Source organism: Phyllobates terribilis, unplaced genomic scaffold, assembly GCF_046119375.1.
Source record: "Phyllobates terribilis strain yellow unplaced genomic scaffold, ASM4611937v1 Scaffold_12__6_contigs__length_324123572, whole genome shotgun sequence".
NCBI classification, from domain to species: Eukaryota; Metazoa; Chordata; class Amphibia; order Anura; family Dendrobatidae; genus Phyllobates; species Phyllobates terribilis.
In genome coordinates, this window is record NW_027362772.1 from 35,599,688 (window position 1) to 35,617,909 (window position 18,222).

Sequence of the window (18,222 nt, forward strand, 5' to 3'; positions counted from 1 at the left end):
TAAAGCTAGGGTTTGGGCTAGAACTAAAGCTAGGATTAGGGCTAGAACTAAAGCTAGGATTAGGGCTAGAACTAAAGTTTGTGTTAGGGCTAGAAATAAAGCTAGAGTTTGAGCTAGAAATAAAGTTAGGGTTTGGGCTAGAACTAAAGTTTATGTTAGGGCTAGAAATAAAGCTAGGGTTAGGGCTAGAACTAAAGCTAGGATTAAGGCTAGAACTAAAGTTTGTGTTAGGGCTAGAAATAAAGCTAGGGTTAGGGATAGGACTAAAGCTAGGGTTAGGGCTAGAACTAAAGCTAGGGTTAGGATAGAACTAAAGCTAGGGGTTGGGCTAGAACTAAAGTTTGCGTTAGGGCTAGAAATAAAGCTAGGGTTAGGCATAGGACTAAAGTTAGGATTAGGGCTAGAACTAAAGCTAGGGTTAGGGCTAGAAACAGAGTTTGTGTTAGGACTAGAAATAAAGCTAGGGTTAGGGCTAGGATTAAAGCTAGGATTAGGGCTAGAACTAAAGCTAGGGTTTGGGCTAGAACTAAAGTTTGGGTTAGGGCTAGAAATAAAGCTAGGGTTAGGGATAGGACTAAAGTTAGGATTAGGGCTAGAACTAAAGCTAGGGTTAGGGCTAGAAACAGAGTTTGTGTTAGGGCTAGAAATAAAGCTAGGGTTAGGGCTAGGATTAAAGCTAGGGTTTGGGCTAGAACTAAAGTTTCGGTTAGGGCTAGAAATAAAGTAAGGGGCAGGGCTAGAACTAAAGCTATGGTTAGGGCTAGAACTAAAGCTATGGTTAGGGCTATAAATAAAGCTAGGGTTAGGGCTAGAACTAAAGCTATGGTTAGGGCTAGAAATAAAGCTAGGGTTAGGGCTAGAAATAAAGCTATGGCTAGGGCTAGAACTAAAGCTAGGGTTAGGGCTAGAACTAAAGCTAGGGTTAGGGCTAGAACTAAAGCTAGGGTTAGGGCTAGAAATAAAGCTATGGCTAGGGCTAGAACTAAAGCTAGGATTAGAACTAAAGCTAAGGTTAGGACTAGGATTAAAGTTAGGTCTAGGTGTAAAGCTGGGGTTAGGACTTGGCTTAAGATGGGTTAGGGCTAGAAATAAAGCAAGGGTTAGGGCTAACGCAATAAAATAGTAACATAAAAATGCAATAAAAGTTAATATATATTTTTATAATTTGTATATAATAAGATTTATAAATATATATACACACACACATATACATAACTATATAAATATATACATATATATATATATAGTTAAGAAAATGCAATCAATATATATATATATATATATTTAATTTATATATAAGATATAACAAATATATATTTGTATATATAAATTCTAATATAAAATAGTTTTGAAAATTCAATAAAATGCAATCTAAAATTATATATTATTTTTAGTGAATTATATTGCATTTTATGTATCTTTTATGTATTATAATATAAAATAGTTACATAGAAATGCAAAAAATGCAATAAACATTTATATATAATTCTTATTGCATTTTTTATATAACTTTTATATTATAATACATAAAAAAATACATAAAAATGAAACAAAAATCTATTTGTTAAAAATGAAATAAAAATGATGTATCTTATGTACTGTGATGTAAAATAATAATATAGAAATGCATCAAAATGCAATATTTGCATTATATGTTAATTCTTTTTGCATTATATATATATATATATATATTTTTTTTTTTACATTATAGTATAAGAAAATACATAAAAATGCAATAAAAATCTATTGATATAAATTTGTATTATATTTTTATATAACTATTTTATTGCCCTAGCCCTAACCCTTACTGTAAACTTGATCCTAGCCTTAGCCCTAACCCCAGTCCTACATCTAGCTCTCGTCAGGTTTAGAAAATTATGTAAAAACTTCCAATTTATTACAATATTTGCAGTGGTCGTGTTTCCATAGGGGACGGTATGTGAAATTTCAGCAGTGGAGAAGAGTTTGTCATTGGCTGCTGCGCTCCGCATGGGCAGCTACACCGCTGCTGAGATGCTATGGGTGAACCAGGAGGATCAGGATGAGCAGTGCTAGAGGTGCTAAATAGATACAGGAGTATATATGTGCTTCTGCGGAAGGGCAGAAGATGGCTACATTGTATCAGCTTTGCCGTCTGACTTGTTCTTTTCATGTGTTTGTGTTTTGCCGATCGCAGACGACTTGTGGGAATCTCTTTAAAGAACAAGCAAATCCCCGGAAACATAAGGATGTAAATTCTCCCCTAAGAATCAGGACTCGTCGTCTGGTTTTCTTCCAAGAGCAGTGATTTTTCCATATGTTATAGGCGTCCCCGGGCCGCGCGTCGTCTGATTACTTATTTATGTGTTATAAATGCTGCATAATGGAGTCGTCCTGCACATATGTATCACACGGAGAGACGGGCGCCCAGCATGTGCAAGTATGTACAGAGAAGCAGCAAAGGGTACAACCATGTATACAGCCACTATACAGCAATCTAGTATCTATGTCATCATCTATTATCTGTGTATTTACCTGCCTATCCCATCATGTAACAGGAAAATCATCTGTTATCTAAGAGAGTTACCTCCCTATACAAGATCAACTATGGATCCAATCTGTTATCAATTAGAGATACAGTAGATGTATGGATAGATAGATAATAGATAGATGATAGATAGATAGATAATAGATAGATGATAGATAGATAGATAGATAGATAATAGATAATAGATAGATAGATAATAGATAGATGATAGATAATAGATAGATGATAGATAGATAATAGATGATAGATAGATAGATAATAGATAGATGATAGATAGATAGATAATAGATAGATAATAGATAGATAGATAATAGATAAATAATAGATAATAGATAGATAATAGATGGATAATAGATAGATAATAGATGATAGATAATAGATAGATAATCAATAGATAATATATAGATAATAGATAGATAATGGATAGATAATAGATAATAGATAGATAATAGAGATATAGATAGATAATAGATAGATAATAGATGATAGATAGATAGATAATAGATAATAGATAATAGATGATAGATAGATAATAGATAGATAATAGAGAGATAGATAGATAATAGATAGATAATAGATGATAGATAGATAATAGATAATAAATAGATATATAATAGATAATAGATAGATAATAGATAGATAATAGAAAGATAGATAGATAATTGATAATAAATAGATAATAGATATAGATAATAGATATACAGTACAGACCAAAAGTTTGGACACACCTTCTCATTTAAAGATTTTTCTGTATTTTCATGACTATGAAAATTGTACATTCACACTGAAGGCATCAAAACTATGAATTAACACATGTGGAATTATATACTTAACAAAAAAGTGTGAAACAACTGAAAATATGTCTTATATTCTAGGTTCTTCAAAGTAGCCACCTTTTGCTTTGATGACTGCTTTGCACACTCCTGGCATTCTCTTGATGAGCTTCAAGAGGTAGTCACCGGAAATGGTTTTCACTTCACAGGTGTGCCCTGTCAGGTTTAATAAGTGGGATTTCTTGCCTTATAAATGGGGTTGGGACCATCAGTTGTGTTGAGCAGAAGTCAGGTGGATACACAGCTGATAGTCCTACTGAATAGACTGTTAGAATTTGTATTATGGCAAGAAAAAAGCAGCTAAGTAAAGAAAAACAAGTGGCCATCATTACTTTAAGAAATGAAGGTCAGTCAGTGCGAAAAATTGGGCAAACTTTGAAAGTGTCCCCAAGTGCAGTTGCAAAAAACAAGCGCTACGAAGAAACTGGCTCACATGAGGACCGCCCCAGGAAAGGAAGACCAAGAGTCACCTCTGCTTCTGAGGATAAGTTTATCCGAGTCACCAGCCTCAGAAATCGCAGGTTAACAGCAGCTCAGATTAGAGACCAGGTCAATGCCACACAGAGTTCTAGCAGCAGACACATCTCTTCAACAACTGTTAAGAGGAGACTTTGTGCAGCAAGCCTTCATGGTAAAATAGCTGCTAGGAAACCACTGCTAAGGACAGGCAACAAGCAGAAGAGACTTGCTTGGGCTAAAGAACAAAAGGAATGGACATTCGACCAGTGGAAATCTGTGCTTGGTCTGATGAGTCCAAATTTGAGATCTTTGGTTCCAACCACCGTGTCTTTGTGTGACGCAGAAAAGGTGAACGGATGGACTCTACATGCCTGGTTCCCACCGTGAAGCATGGAGGAGGAGGTGTGATGGTGTGGGGGTGCTTTGCTGGTGACACAAAATTGAAGGTATACTGAACCAGCATGGCTACCACAGCATCTTGCAGCGGCATGCTATTCCATCCGGTTTGCGTTTAGTTGGACCATCATTTATTTTTCAACAGGACAATGACCCCAAACACACCTCCAGGCTGAGTAAGGGCTATTTGACCAAGAGGGAGAGTGATGGGGTGCTACGCCAGATGACCTGGCCTCCACAGTCACCAGACCTGAACCCAATCGAGATGGTTTGGGGTGAGCTGGACCGCAGAGTGAAGGCAAAAGGGCCAACAAGTGCTAAGCATCTCTGGGAACTCCTTCAAGATTGTTGGAAGACCATTTCCGGTGACCACCTCTTGAAGCTCATCAAGAGAATGCCAAGAGTGTGCGAAGCAGTCATCAAAGCAAAAGGTGGCTACTTTGAAGAACCTAGAATATAAGACATATTTTCAGTTGTTTCACACTTTTTTGTTAAGTATATAATTCCACATGTGTTAATTCATAGTTTTGATGCCTTCAGTGTGAATGTACAATTTTCATAGTCATGAAAATACAGAAAAATCTTTAAATGAGAAGGTGTGTCCAAACTTTTGGTCTGTACTGTATAATAGATGGATAATAGATAGATAATAGATAGATAATAGATTGATAATAGATGATAGATAGATAATAGATAGATAATAGATAGATAATTGATAATAGATAGATAATAGAGAGATAGATAGATGATAGATAATAGATGATAGATAGATAATAGATAGATAATAGATAATAGATAGATAATAGATAGATAATTGATAATAGATAGATAATAGAGAGATAGATAGATATGAAAAACATAAATAAAAATTATTGGATGGATGGATAGAAAGTTAAATATAGTAGATGAACATCTAGCTAATAGAATTATCTCCCTATATAATAATTACGGTAATAACTATTGTATTTATCTTTCTATTTCGCATCTATCCATTAATGTTAGCATCTATCTTTCTATTATCTTTTTATCTATCTTTCTTCCATCTTTCCATCCATTCATCTTTGCATCTATCCATTTATCTGTATTTTTTCATCAATATCAGGAAAATAGAAGCAGTCTTGGGTGCAAATCCAGTTCCGACCTCAACTAGTTCCCCAATAGATAATGCCCTATAATGGCAGCATTCCTCCAGTATGTGAAAAGAATAAGATGTCTTAATTAGTGTATATCCAATGGTAATGTTTCTGTTCCTCCTAGAAACTTTTTCAAGTACATTTTTTTGGCAATTGGGTTCTGCTTTGCCCGGATCTCTTGGACAATCTTCCAGGACAATGTGCGTCTTCCGCGTCCCCCTGGATGTGTTTCTGGGGGGTGAAGCCTTCGGAGCAGCCGTAGATTGTGAGCTCCTATGCTCTGGTTATTCCGCACACATTCCACATTGTGTCATAATTCTCGGAAGTTGCAATGTAATAAATACGACACAAACAGAGAGGCTGGTATCCCGCGGGCACGGGCCCGGGCTGCGCGGAGAAGGCTATTAGCAGTTCTAATGAATGGCAAAGGAGATGTTATTACTGCCACAAATTCTGCTCGCCGAGTAATCACACAAGGAGAATTTCTCACATTTTAAAGGGAATGGAATAGGAAGGCTCATAAATGACTGATTGGATGGAGAAAATATTCAGGCGAGAGCCAGTTTGGGAGAAGCTAACGCCTGGAGGTTTGCAATTTCCTGGTGAGCAGGGTTAACCGGCGCGCTGCTGCGGAGGCCTGTGCCGCTGATGACTCACAGAGGGAAGGGGAAAGATGGCGACTCGAGATCTGACCGCAGCCTCATTACATAATGGAAGCAAAAAATGGCCAATGGGTTCATCAATATTGTGCCGTATGCATCCCATTACACCCGGCAGGCACAGCTATGGACGGCACTGGTCATCATCTTCTCGGAAGCTCTTGATTGCATCCCCAATTTTTTTTCTCACCCTTCTTGCAGGCTATACCTCCCTATACCTCACTGTTCCCCTTTTGATTGAACGATGGAGGTCCTTCTCATGATGGAGCATCAAGCATGTTTTTGAAGGCTTTTCTTCGGTGAAGCATGGGAGGTCTAACTTTTTGGAGGAACTTCCCAGATATTCCTGAAAATTTGGCAATAAGGCTCTATAAAGGGTGAGGAAGTGGCCACCAAATTCAAGCCTTAGTGGCTGGAGGGGCCAAAGAGAACAGTACAAGGTAGGTGGGACCCTATTGCAGACTTTGCCTTGGGGCCCAGGAGCTTATCGATACACCTGCTGTCTTGGCTTCAAAATATATCGGGGACAAGAATAGGTTAGGAGTACCCAGGCAAACGAGGGAAGACGTGGATGTTGCAAAATGAAGAAAAAAATGTGCTATGTCTCAAGAGGCAGGATTACAAGGACCAAATATGCCTTCAAATACCTGAAGAGATTTATAGGGTCTTCACTGTTTGCCTAAAAAACTCCCAAGGCGACAATCATTTGCATTCTTCACCAATAACATTTTTTAACCTGCCATCGACCAGCAATGTCAAGCTATCAGATTATTCCCAGAATTAAGCTCATATTTAGTCCAATGCTGGATTACATGAATTCCAAACCATTGGATGCTAGATAATACAGATTACATAAATTAAAGGGAAATTTTACTCCTGAAACTAGAGGTACAGCTGTGTAGCTCTTGATATAACAAAAAAAACGATATCTTACTTGTAGTAATCCGATGTGACAGCACTGAGATATCAAGCTTTGAAGCCACATACAAACTGACCAGGAAGTAAATTGGAGGCGTGTCTGAGCACTTCCAGTTTATTGCCACGCCCCCAAGGTGGTTCAAAGTTTCAAAGCTCGATTTCTAAGCACTGGCACAACGGATTATTACAAGAGAGGTGTCATTTTTCTTGTTGTACTACAACCTATAACATCTGTACCACTAGATTCAGTACTAAAATCATCCTGACATTTTCCCTTTAAAGTCAGTCTGATAGTATAGAAATTCTAATATTCCGTCACTGTTAAACTGGATTATTGGGATTTTACTGTACAGGTTTTTTTTTTTTTTTTTTTAAATTAATAATATCTTCCTTCCAGAAACAATTTCTCGCTCGTCGACTCGCGGAATAGAAATGGCGTCATTGACATTCACAGCGCGCCGGTTTCCGCTCACGTTCTATCAGTGACTATTGTTTTCCGAAACTGATGTAACAAATCTTCAAGATGAAAATAAATAAAATTAGAACCTGATGGGAATTCTGAGATCTGCGCTGAGAATGAGAATGAAAGTTCAGCGCACAATAGGCCCATACGGCGCGTGCTGCCGAGATGATGCATTCCTCGCAAGCGGATATAGATCAGCAACGGGGGATTTATGGCGAATGCAAAATGTGAACTGTCTTCAAAATTAATCAGTGGTCGGTGGAGACTCTGCAAAACGCCGAGCGCGGGGAAGAAACCCTGATGATTACTGGCTTCTATATTAAGCACTGTGACACTGTCAGTTGCTAAACCTGTCCCCTTAAAGAAAAGCGCACCCTAGACCCTCTGAAGAAATGTAGACCCTAGACATAGCCCTTAAAGAAAAGTGCCCCCTAGACCCTCTAAAGGAATGTAGACCCTAGACCTAGCCCCTTAAAGAAAAGCGCCCCCTAGACCTAGCCCCTTAAATAAAAGCGCACCCTAGACCCTCTAAAGAAATGTTGACCCTAAACCTACCTCCTTAAAGAAAAGTGCCCCCTAGACCCTCTAAAGAAATGTAGACCCTAGACCTAGCCCTTAAAGAAAAGCGCCCCCTAGACCTAGCCCCTTAAAGAAAAGCGCACCCTAGACCCTCTAAAGAAATGTTGACCCTAAACCTACCTCCTTAAAGAAAAGTGCCCCTTAGACCCTCTAAAGAAATGTAGACCCTAGACCTAGCTTCTTAAATAAAAGCACCCCCTAGACCTAGCCCCTTAAAGAAAAGCGCCCCCTAGACCCTCTAAAGAAATGTAGACCCTAGACCTAGCCCCTTAAAGAAAAGCGCCCCCTAGACCTAGCCCCTTAAAGAAAAGCGCAGCCTAGACCCTCTAAAGAAATGTAGACCCTAAACTTACTCCCCTTAAAGTTTTTTTTAAGGGAAATGGTCTGAGGTCTGCATTTCTTTAGAGGGTCTGGTTTAGGGTGATCTTCATTTATTTATTGCATCTAGGGTGTGCTTTTCTTTAATGGATTTGCTCTGGGGTCTGTATACCTTTCCTGGGTCTTGTCTGGGGTGTATATTTAAGGAAAATGGGGTCTGCACTTCTTTATGGATCTAATCTGAGGTCTTCATAAAGAGTTGTATTTTGGAGCTGTAAGGAGATACCTGGTGTGTGGTCTGCATTAGTTTAGGGGGTCAGCATTCATTCTGAGTTGTGATAAATATATAAAAATATTTAAATATATGTGTTGCATAAAGCTAAAAAATGTTGAAAATTGCTTTATATAAAACTTATTTTCATGAAACTTCTCAAAAGTTTTTAAGTCTGGAGAACCCCCCACAGTATTATAACACCAGCCTGTTTTGTAAGAAAGTATCGGATTATAACTATCCCTAAAAAAAAAAAAGGAAAGAAGAAAGTAAAGTTTCGTGAATCCTGGAGATGATAATTTTCTTTTAGAGTAATATGATTTCCAGAGATGTGGTCTCCACCTCAGCGCTCCGCTAGTCACAGCCCCTCAGGTTGTTTCCTCTGAATTATGTCTCGGTTACAGACGTTTCCTCCATCCCGGGGTTGGCTAAGAAAACCATCATCATAAAAAGCAGAAATACCATGACTCTACTTACTGAGTAGTCGCACGCTGGAATTATGTGAGCCGAGTTTATTGGATGCGAAGCATGTGTAATTCCCATAATTCCTTGAGGTGACATTTGAAAACAGAAGCACAGACCAAGTCCTCTCGTTCTTGATCTTCAAACCTTCCATTCCTGCAGTCACTCTGTCGAGAGAGGCCGAGGCAGTTAGATGAGGAGATGAAGGAAAAGAAAATGTCATTGGAGCTGGTGTCATCACCACAGAATAATCATGCAGGACTTATAGTTTAGACGTGTCAACTGGAGACAGAAGTTGGAGATGTTTTGTAGCTAAGGATGAATGGTGAGATATACTGTACTTAACCCCACTAGGAACCAAATTTGTTCTTGGTGGATTCTGTTTAGAGTCAGACATTGACATTTAGTGTCATCGACTCCACCTCTCTAGACAATTCTTGGTCTAAGACAACTTGAAACACAAGGCAAAGTTGGGTTTGGGGTGAGGTTAAACTTGGATTTCAAGTTGGCCATTCATGGTCTAATGCCACCCCATTCTTAGTTTAACATCACTCCAAACCGAACTTTGCCTTGGGTTTTAACTTGAACATTCATGATCTACCACAACCTCAAAACCAACTTTGACTTGGGCTTCCAGATGACTATTTATAGTCCAAGTTAGGTTTGAGGTCATATTAGACTGTGAATAGTCAACTTGTAACCCAAGACAAAGTTGGGTTTGGGATGATGTTAAACCAAGAATGGGCTCATCTTTGACATGGGTCTCAAATTGACCAATCATGGTTTAAAATCACCCCAAACCCAATTTTACCAGGGGTTTCAAGCTGAACATTTATGGTCTAACACCACCACAAACCCAATTTTACCATGAGTTTAAAGAAGACCAGACCATGAATGATCTAATACCAACCCAAACCCAACTTTGCCCTGGATTTTAAATTGACCATCCATGTTTTAATACCACCCCTTTCTTGGGTCTCAGATCATCTCAAACCCAACTTAGTGTTTGGTTAAAAATTGACCATTCATGGCATACCATAACCCCAAACCCAACCTAGATCATGAATGGTCAACTTAAAACTCAAGTCAAAGTTGGGTTTGAGCTTGTGGTAGACAATTGATGGTAAACTTGTAACCCAAGGCTAAGTTGGGTTTGAGGTGTTGGTAATCCAAGAATGGGGAGGTGTTAAACTATGAAGGGTCAACTTAAAATCTAGGATAGAGTTGGGTTTGGGGTGGTGTTAGAACAAGAATGGTCTAGTTGACACCCAAGGCAAAATTGGGTTTGGGGTGGTGTTAGACCATGAATGGTCAACTTGAAACCCAAGGTAAAGTTGGATTTAGGGTGGCATTAGGCCATGTATGGGGTGGTATTTGACCATGAATGGTCAAATTGAAATTGAAGGCAAAAATTTCAAGTTGGCCATTCAAGGTCTAACACCACCCCATTCTTGGTTTAACATGACTCCAAACACAACTTTTCCTTGGGTTTCAACTTGACCATACATGATCATACATGGTTGACCACAACCACAAAACCAATTTTGACTTGGGTTTCCAGTTGACTATTTATGGTCCAAGTTAGGTTTGAGGTCATATTGGACCATGAGTGGTCAACTTGTAACCAAAGGCAAAGTTGGGTTTGGGCTGGTGTTAAATCATTAACGGCCAACTTAGTTTGGGTTGAAGTTGTTGAGTTCTCATTGAGAAAGCTGTAGATGTTTTTGTGTGTCGATAAATACCAAATGCTAATCGATCAGTTGAAAGAACTTCACTCGATATATAGTAACACTTTTGATGGACAAGTGCCATGTATAGGCACATAGGGCACAAGGGCACCCACTCACTTTAATGCCACTAAACAAGTAAAATGGTAACCTACTCGTCATGGTCACCAACACAAAACCAAAGACCCCTAAAAATATGGATTGAATGAAGGAGGGGACACAAGTCAGCATCAAAATATTACTTTGATAGAGAGCATAGTTTTTCCACCAGTTCGAGGTATCAGGAAAAAATGTCCGGCACCTCTCATACTCACCGCTTGTCATCCTTATACCATTCAAACTCTGCCGGGGGCTCGGCTAAAGCTTGGCAGCGGAGGACAGCAGGCTTCCCGATGGGTGACTGAGCGTTCTTTACATCGGTGAAGAATGGAGGATCTAAGGGAAAACATTTTTACAGAATTTTTTTTTACATAAATGTTACATTTATGACGATTGAAAAAAAAAAACCTAAAAGTGAAAAAAAAAAAAATTTGTATTATTTGCTTTGTATTTTACTGTTCTGATGGAATAAGGAACGTGTTATAAGGTGAAAAAATATTTAAAGTTGGCCTGTACATGGCAGTATTATGTTATATTATTGGTGGCATTTTCTATGGAATTATTGTGATCTTGTGGTTATATGTGGGTTGTGTATGGCAGTGTTATCTCGGTATCTTGGCGGTAATATGTTTGCTCTTTATGTTAGCACTGTCTTGTTGGTGTTTTCTGGGCTCTATATAGCAGTATTATCTTGATATCTTAGTGTTAATATGCAACATGTTTATGGCAGTATTATTTTGTATCTTGTGTTCTTAAGTGGTCTGTAAATTACTGTATTATCTTATTATTTCGGTGGTATTACATGGGCTGTATATGGCATTATTATTATAAGTTGTCTTGGTGGTAGTATATGGGCTTTATATGGCAGCATTTCTTCATATCTTAGTGGTGGCATGTGGGGAGTAAATGGCATTATTATCTAGCTATCTCAGTTGTATATGGCAGTATAATCTTGGTATCTCAGTAATATTATTTCAGCTGTATATGGCAGCATTATTTTGGTATATCTGTTGTATTATATCAGTTGTATATGGCAGTATGATTATGGTATATATCGTTAGTATTGTATCAGTTGTATATACTATTGTATCAAATGGTATCTCCATGGTTTTATATGACAGTATTATCTTGGCTCCTCAATGGTAGTATATCAGCTGTATCTGGCAGTATTATTTTGGTATCTTGGTGGTATTATATGAATTATATTTGGCAATATTATCTTGGTATATTGGTGGTATTATATCAGCTGTGTTTGGCAGTATTTTTTTAATATATCTGTTGTATTATATCAGTCGTATATGGCAGCATCATGGTATATCTCGGTAGTATTGTATCAGTTGGCATCTCAGTGGTTTTATATAAGCTGTATATGGTAGTATTATTTTGTTATCTTGATGGTATAATATCAGCGGCATATAGCAGCATTATTTTGGTATCTGAATGGTGTTATACCAGCTCTATGGGGCAGTGCTATTTTGTAATTTCAATGGTGTTATATCAGTTGTATGTGGCAGTATTATTTTGGTATCCCAGTTATATTTTATCAGTTGTATATGTCAGTATCATCATGATATCTAAGGAGTATTGCATCTATTTTATATGACAGTATTATCTTGGTACCTTGCTGGCATTTTATCAGCTGTATATGGCATCATTATTTTAGTATATCTGTTGTATGTATCAGTTGTAAATGGCAGAATAATTATGGTATATCTTGGTAGTACTGTATCAGTTGTATATACTATTATACAGTGGTTTTATATTAGCTGTATATGGCAGTATTATTTTGGTATCTCAATGGCATTTTAGCAGCTGTATATGGCAGTATTATTTTGGTATATCGGTGGTATTACGGTATATCAGTTGTATATAGCAGTATTATCTTGGTATATCGGTGGTATTATATCAGTTGTATATGGCAGTATTATCTTGGTATATCGGTGGTATTATATCAGTTGTATATGGCAGTACTATCTTGGTATATCGGTGGTATTATATCAATTGTATATGGCAGTACTATCTTGGCATATCGGTGGTATTATATCAGTTGTATATGGCAGTATTATCTTGGTATATCGGTGGTATTATATCAGTTGTATATGGCAGTATTATCTTGGTATATCGGTGGTATTATATCAGTTGTATATGGCAGTATTATCTTGGTATATTGGTGGTATTATATCAGTTGTATATGGCAGTATTATCTTTGTATATCGGTGGTATTATATCAGTTGTATATGGCAGTATTATCTTGGTGTATCGGTGGTATTATATCAGTTGTATATGGCAGTATTATCTTGGTATATTGGTGGTATTATATCAGTTGTATATGGCAGTATTATCTTGGTATATTGGTGGTATTATATCAGTTGTATATGGCAGTACTATCTTGGTATATCGGTGGCATTATATCAGTTGTATATGGCAGTATTATCTTTGTATATCGGTGGTATATCAGTTGTATATGGCAGTATTATCTTGGTGTATCGGTGGTATTATATCAGTTGTATATGGCAGTATTATCTTGGTATATCGGTGGTATTATATCAATTGTATATGGCAGTACTATCTTGGTATATTGGTGGTATTATATCAGCTGTATATGGCAGTACTATCTTGGTATATCGGTGGTATTATATCAGTTGTATATGGCAGTATTATCTTGGTATATTGGTGGTATTATATCAGTTGTATATGGCAGTACTATCTTGGTATATCGGTGGCATTATATCAGTTGTATATGGCAGTATTATCTTGGTATATTGGTGGTATTATATCAGTTGTATATGGCAGTACTATCTTGGTATATTGGTGGTATTATATCAGTTGTATATGGCAGTACTATCTTGGTATATTGGTGGTATTATATCAGTTGTATATGGCAGTATAATCTTTGTATATCAGTGGTATTATATCAGTTGTATATGGCAGTATTATCTTGGTGTATCGGTGGTATTATATCAGTTGTATATGGCAGTATTATCTTGGTATATCGGTGGTATTATATCAATTGTATATGGCAGTACTATCTTGGTATATTGGTGGTATTATATCAGCTGTATATGGCAGTACTATCTTGGTATATCGGTGGTATTATATCAGTTGTATATGGCAGTATTATCTTGGTATATTGGTGGTATTATATCAGTTGTATATGGCAGTACTATCTTGGTATATCGGTGGCATTATATCAGTTGTATATGGCAGTATTATCTTGGTATATTGGTGGTATTATATCAGTTGTATATGGCAGTACTATCTTGGTATATTGGTGGTATTATATCAGTTGTATATGGCAGTACTATCTTGGTATATTGGTGGTATTATATCAGTTGTATATGGCAGTACTATCTTGGTATATTGGTGGTATTATATCAGTTGTATATGGCAGTATTATCTTGGTATATCGGTGGTATTATATCAGTTGTATATGGCAGTATTATCTTGGTATCTCAGTGCTATTATGGCAGTTTAGTATGGCGGTATCATGGTAGCTTGGTACCATTGTATTAGTTGTATACGGAAGTATTATCTTGGAGCTATGTGGCAGTATTACAATATTTTGTGGACTGAAATGACAAATGCTTGAAAAATGCAAGCGGTAGGGACCTACTTTGCTTTTTTCCTTGGGCCCTACTTCTCGGCCCCTACATATATAGCGAGGTGCATGGCGGGGGGGGGGGGGGGGGGCAACACAGGGATTCATAATTACTTTGGATTTTTTGTTTTAATTTAAAGGGGAACACTCTCTAATTGCGATATTCCCTTACAGATTCTCTTGTTACAATATTTTCTGATGTTTAGCTGAATTATTGATTTCAGGTTGTACATTTTCGCTTTCGCCCGCGTCTTTTTGATTTTTTTGCCTCCGAAGTAAAATATGAGATTTACATTGTAACTAAGACTTTTATTTCCTTAATGCTCCTAATAGGTTTCCCCAGAGAACAGCACGCCACAAAGTGCTCTCCGTTTTTCAGCGCGGGGATTGCCTTCGACTGCTGCTTTCTGACGTATGATAGAGACAAATCTACCAATGAGACCATTCTGCCCGGTATCTATTGCCGCTGAAAGCCGCGGCTCTGCTCTTTTTCCTGACATATATGGCTGAGGGTTTGCGGCTGCTTCACCCGGTTATTGTAAAACGGCGTTTTATGTATTTTATATCTGCCATTTCCTTCGCATTATGCTTCGTTTTATGATTTCAGGCACATAATACGGACCCTCGTTCTATAAATAATACATTTGTTTTATTTCCCTCCTGCGCTGCGATAGCATTCAGCCTTAAAAGCAAAAAAAAAACAAAAACCCGCGCATTTAATGAAAATATTTTTTTCCACATTAGAAGTGAATATTTATGAAAATGGATAAAAAATAAATAAAATAAAAAATGGCTCAAATCAGGCATTAAAATGTTACAAATTTTGTTAACTTTTGTCAGTTGCACCAACTTTTTGAAAACTGGAATAAATTGAAGCAGAAAGCAGCGAAACGTTACAGTATTTGCGCTTTTTTTTTTAAACCTGTTTTTTATTTGCACGTTATTCTTCATCCAATTTGCAGTATTTTTTAAGTGTATTTTAGCACCTTGCCTATTTTTTATTTGCGCCTTCTTTTTCTTTTAATTTGGCTGGAACGAGGAGGGGTGAGGATTGTATTTACTTATTTTTTTAAGACTACGTGCGCACGATCAGGATTTGAAGCAGAAATTTCCTGAGCGTTTCTGCATCTCCTTGGCAGGAAAAACGCTGCGGAAAAACTGCGCCTTTTTGACTAGTTTTTGACACGTTTTTTATGCAGGTTTTGTACATCAATGAATGCTTTTTGGAGCTAAATAAAGTTATTTGGTGGGATATTGCTTAAACCCTTGGGTTACCGTCAGAACTGGGGTGAATATATTGGTTAATTTAAATGATTAAAAAATGTGTCTGTTGTATTTCAAATAAAGTGTTTGCTCTGTGTCTGTGTGTTTATTTAACTCTCCACTTTACTTAAATTAGGTTTGGTGATGAAAAGGTATGATTGACACCTTGTCAACACCAAACAAAAGAGCTGGGTGTCAGCTAATCCCATTCACCCAATCTTCATTAGAATTTCCATTCATGTAATTTATGCGGCAGCTGTGAGCTGCTATTTTTAGCCTGGGAGGGTGCCATTTGCAAATATGGTCCCTGGCCATTATTAACAGCTCACAGCTGTTTTATTAGCTACGTCCCCCCGATCAGCATCCAGCAGCACTTTGAACGCAACATATTTTTGCAGCGTCCAAAACGCGATGTTCTAATGCCTCACTTTTGTTGTCAGTACATGTGAATCCACCGCATATAATGCCACTTCAATCGGACAAAAGTTTCAGGGGAGACTAGCGTGTCCGCTACATAAATTGACATGCTGCGTGGGAGTTTGGGTACGTTGCCACGATCAGGAGCAGCTGCAGGTTTGACGCTACGTGTTTATATAGCATCAAACCCACAGCGTCCAGATGTTACAGCATAGTGGATGGGATATCTAAAAATTCAATGTCGACTTTGCGAGCATCTGAGGCTGCGAATCACCCGTGGACACTGACATGCTGCGCGTCTTTCAGGACCGCAGCATGTCAAATTCTCTTGCAGATTCACTAGACTCCTCAACAGAAATTTGACCATTAGAATGTATTGAATGCGGTAAATATGCATGGTTCAGTGAACACATATGGATTTAACCGGCGATCAATAGAATGCAACGTTTTGGATGCAGCAAAAATATGCGTCCAAAGCGCTGCTACGTCCAAATCGTGGGCACAGAGCCTAAAATTTAAAAAAAAAAATGGCGTGGGCTCCCGTGTCATTTTTATAACCAGCAGAGGGAAAGCCGACGGCTGGGGGCTGATATTAGTAGCCGGGGAAGGGGCCATTAGCCAACAATGTTCCCTGGCTATTAATATCAACCCATAGCTGTTTGCTTAGCCTTTACTGGCTAGATTACAGGGGGACCCCTGAAAAAAATTGACGTGGGGTCCCCCTATAAAAACTAACCAGAAAAGGCTAAACAGACAGCTGCGGAGTGATATTAATAGGCAGGGAAGGGGCCATGAATACTAGCCCCCTCTGCGGCTAATAATATCACCACTCAGCAGTCCCAGAAATGGCGCATCCATAAGATGTAGCGGTGGCGAGTAGGATAATGGTGTTGGGGTTCATGTCAGCCTTGAATTCGCGGCTGACGTGAAGCCCAGGTTAGTAATGCAAGGCTTCTATAAGATGCCCCCATTACTAACCGCGTAGTAAAGTTTTCGCCACTTTTTCAAGATCCGTGTCACTTCTACAGCAGTGACATCAGCCATCCCTGATGTCACTGCTGTAGAAGACAGCACTGTACACTGACAGGGGTGTAAAATTACCCCTGTCAGTATACATGCTGCTGCAGGAGGTCACTGGGGTTCATCAGCTGAAGATCAGCTGATCAGCCCCTATAAGCTCACCACCATGGGAACATTCTTTTGAATTTTCCCACGGTGAGGTCACGTAAGTGATCAGCTGATCGCTCAAGTGACCGCAGGTCCTGGTAGCACAGTACACTGCTGTGACCGAGCCCGTTCCCCGCAGTGTACCGCCGGCTGCCGGGAGGAGAACATCGTTGGGGACCAGGACCAGAAGGACACCGGGGGCGCTGGACAGGTGAGTATAGTGTTTTTTTTTTAATTTTTAATATTTTTTTCTTTTGTTTTACCACGGGCACGCCGGCTCGGCAGAACAGACTACTGCATCCCCAGCCATGCCGCTCTTGCTGTTATCAGCGGGAGCGGCAGTCAGATGAGAGGAGTGGTAGTCCTCCTCTCCCGACCCGGGTACCACCCGCACCGCGTTTCCGCCACGAATTCGCGGCTATTGGCTTTAATTGAAATGCAGCAAATCCCCATGTATACTGTAAATACTATACCTGCGGATTTCCTGCGGTTCAATTCAAGTCAATGGGTGCAAATTTGCGGCGGAATCGCCCAAACAATGGCCATGTTGCGTTTTTTTTCCGCAATGGTAAGCCTGAACGGAAATTTCCGTATGATGTGCACAGCACATCCGGATTACCATTGCTATAGCTGGCAGACCTATTAACAAGCGCTTTCGCGCCGGAAAAAAACGCCACGGAAACGCATTACAAATGCTTCGTGTGTAAGGATGATCTTTTCCCCTGTCCCGACTCTCCACATTTATCTGATCCAACCTTCCCCTTGGCCCTTTTCTTTCCTTCCCCTTCCCCTCTACCTTTCCTTCCACATCCTTTTCCTCTTGCATGTACCCTTTTTTCTCTCTTGATTCTTCTTTGGATAGATCTTCTTAATTACTTGTTTAATTGAACAAGTTTCAGATCATTCTGTTATGTTTTATCACTCACTTTATTG

General features: G+C 38.6%; 1 protein-coding gene across 1 annotated transcript in view; it reads right to left on the reverse strand.

Annotated features, from left to right (window-relative positions):
• IGLON5 (IgLON family member 5) overlaps nucleotides 1-18,222 on the reverse strand; it is a 496,038-nt gene that overhangs the window by 29,885 nt on the left and 447,931 nt on the right. The window contains exons 6-7 of the mRNA XM_073655753.1: nucleotides 11,060-11,180; nucleotides 9,034-9,185 (exon numbers count right to left, since the gene is read on the reverse strand). Coding sequence (XP_073511854.1) covers nucleotides 9,034-9,185; nucleotides 11,060-11,180 — 273 coding nt within the window. The remainder of the gene's footprint in view (nucleotides 1-9,033; nucleotides 9,186-11,059; nucleotides 11,181-18,222) is intronic.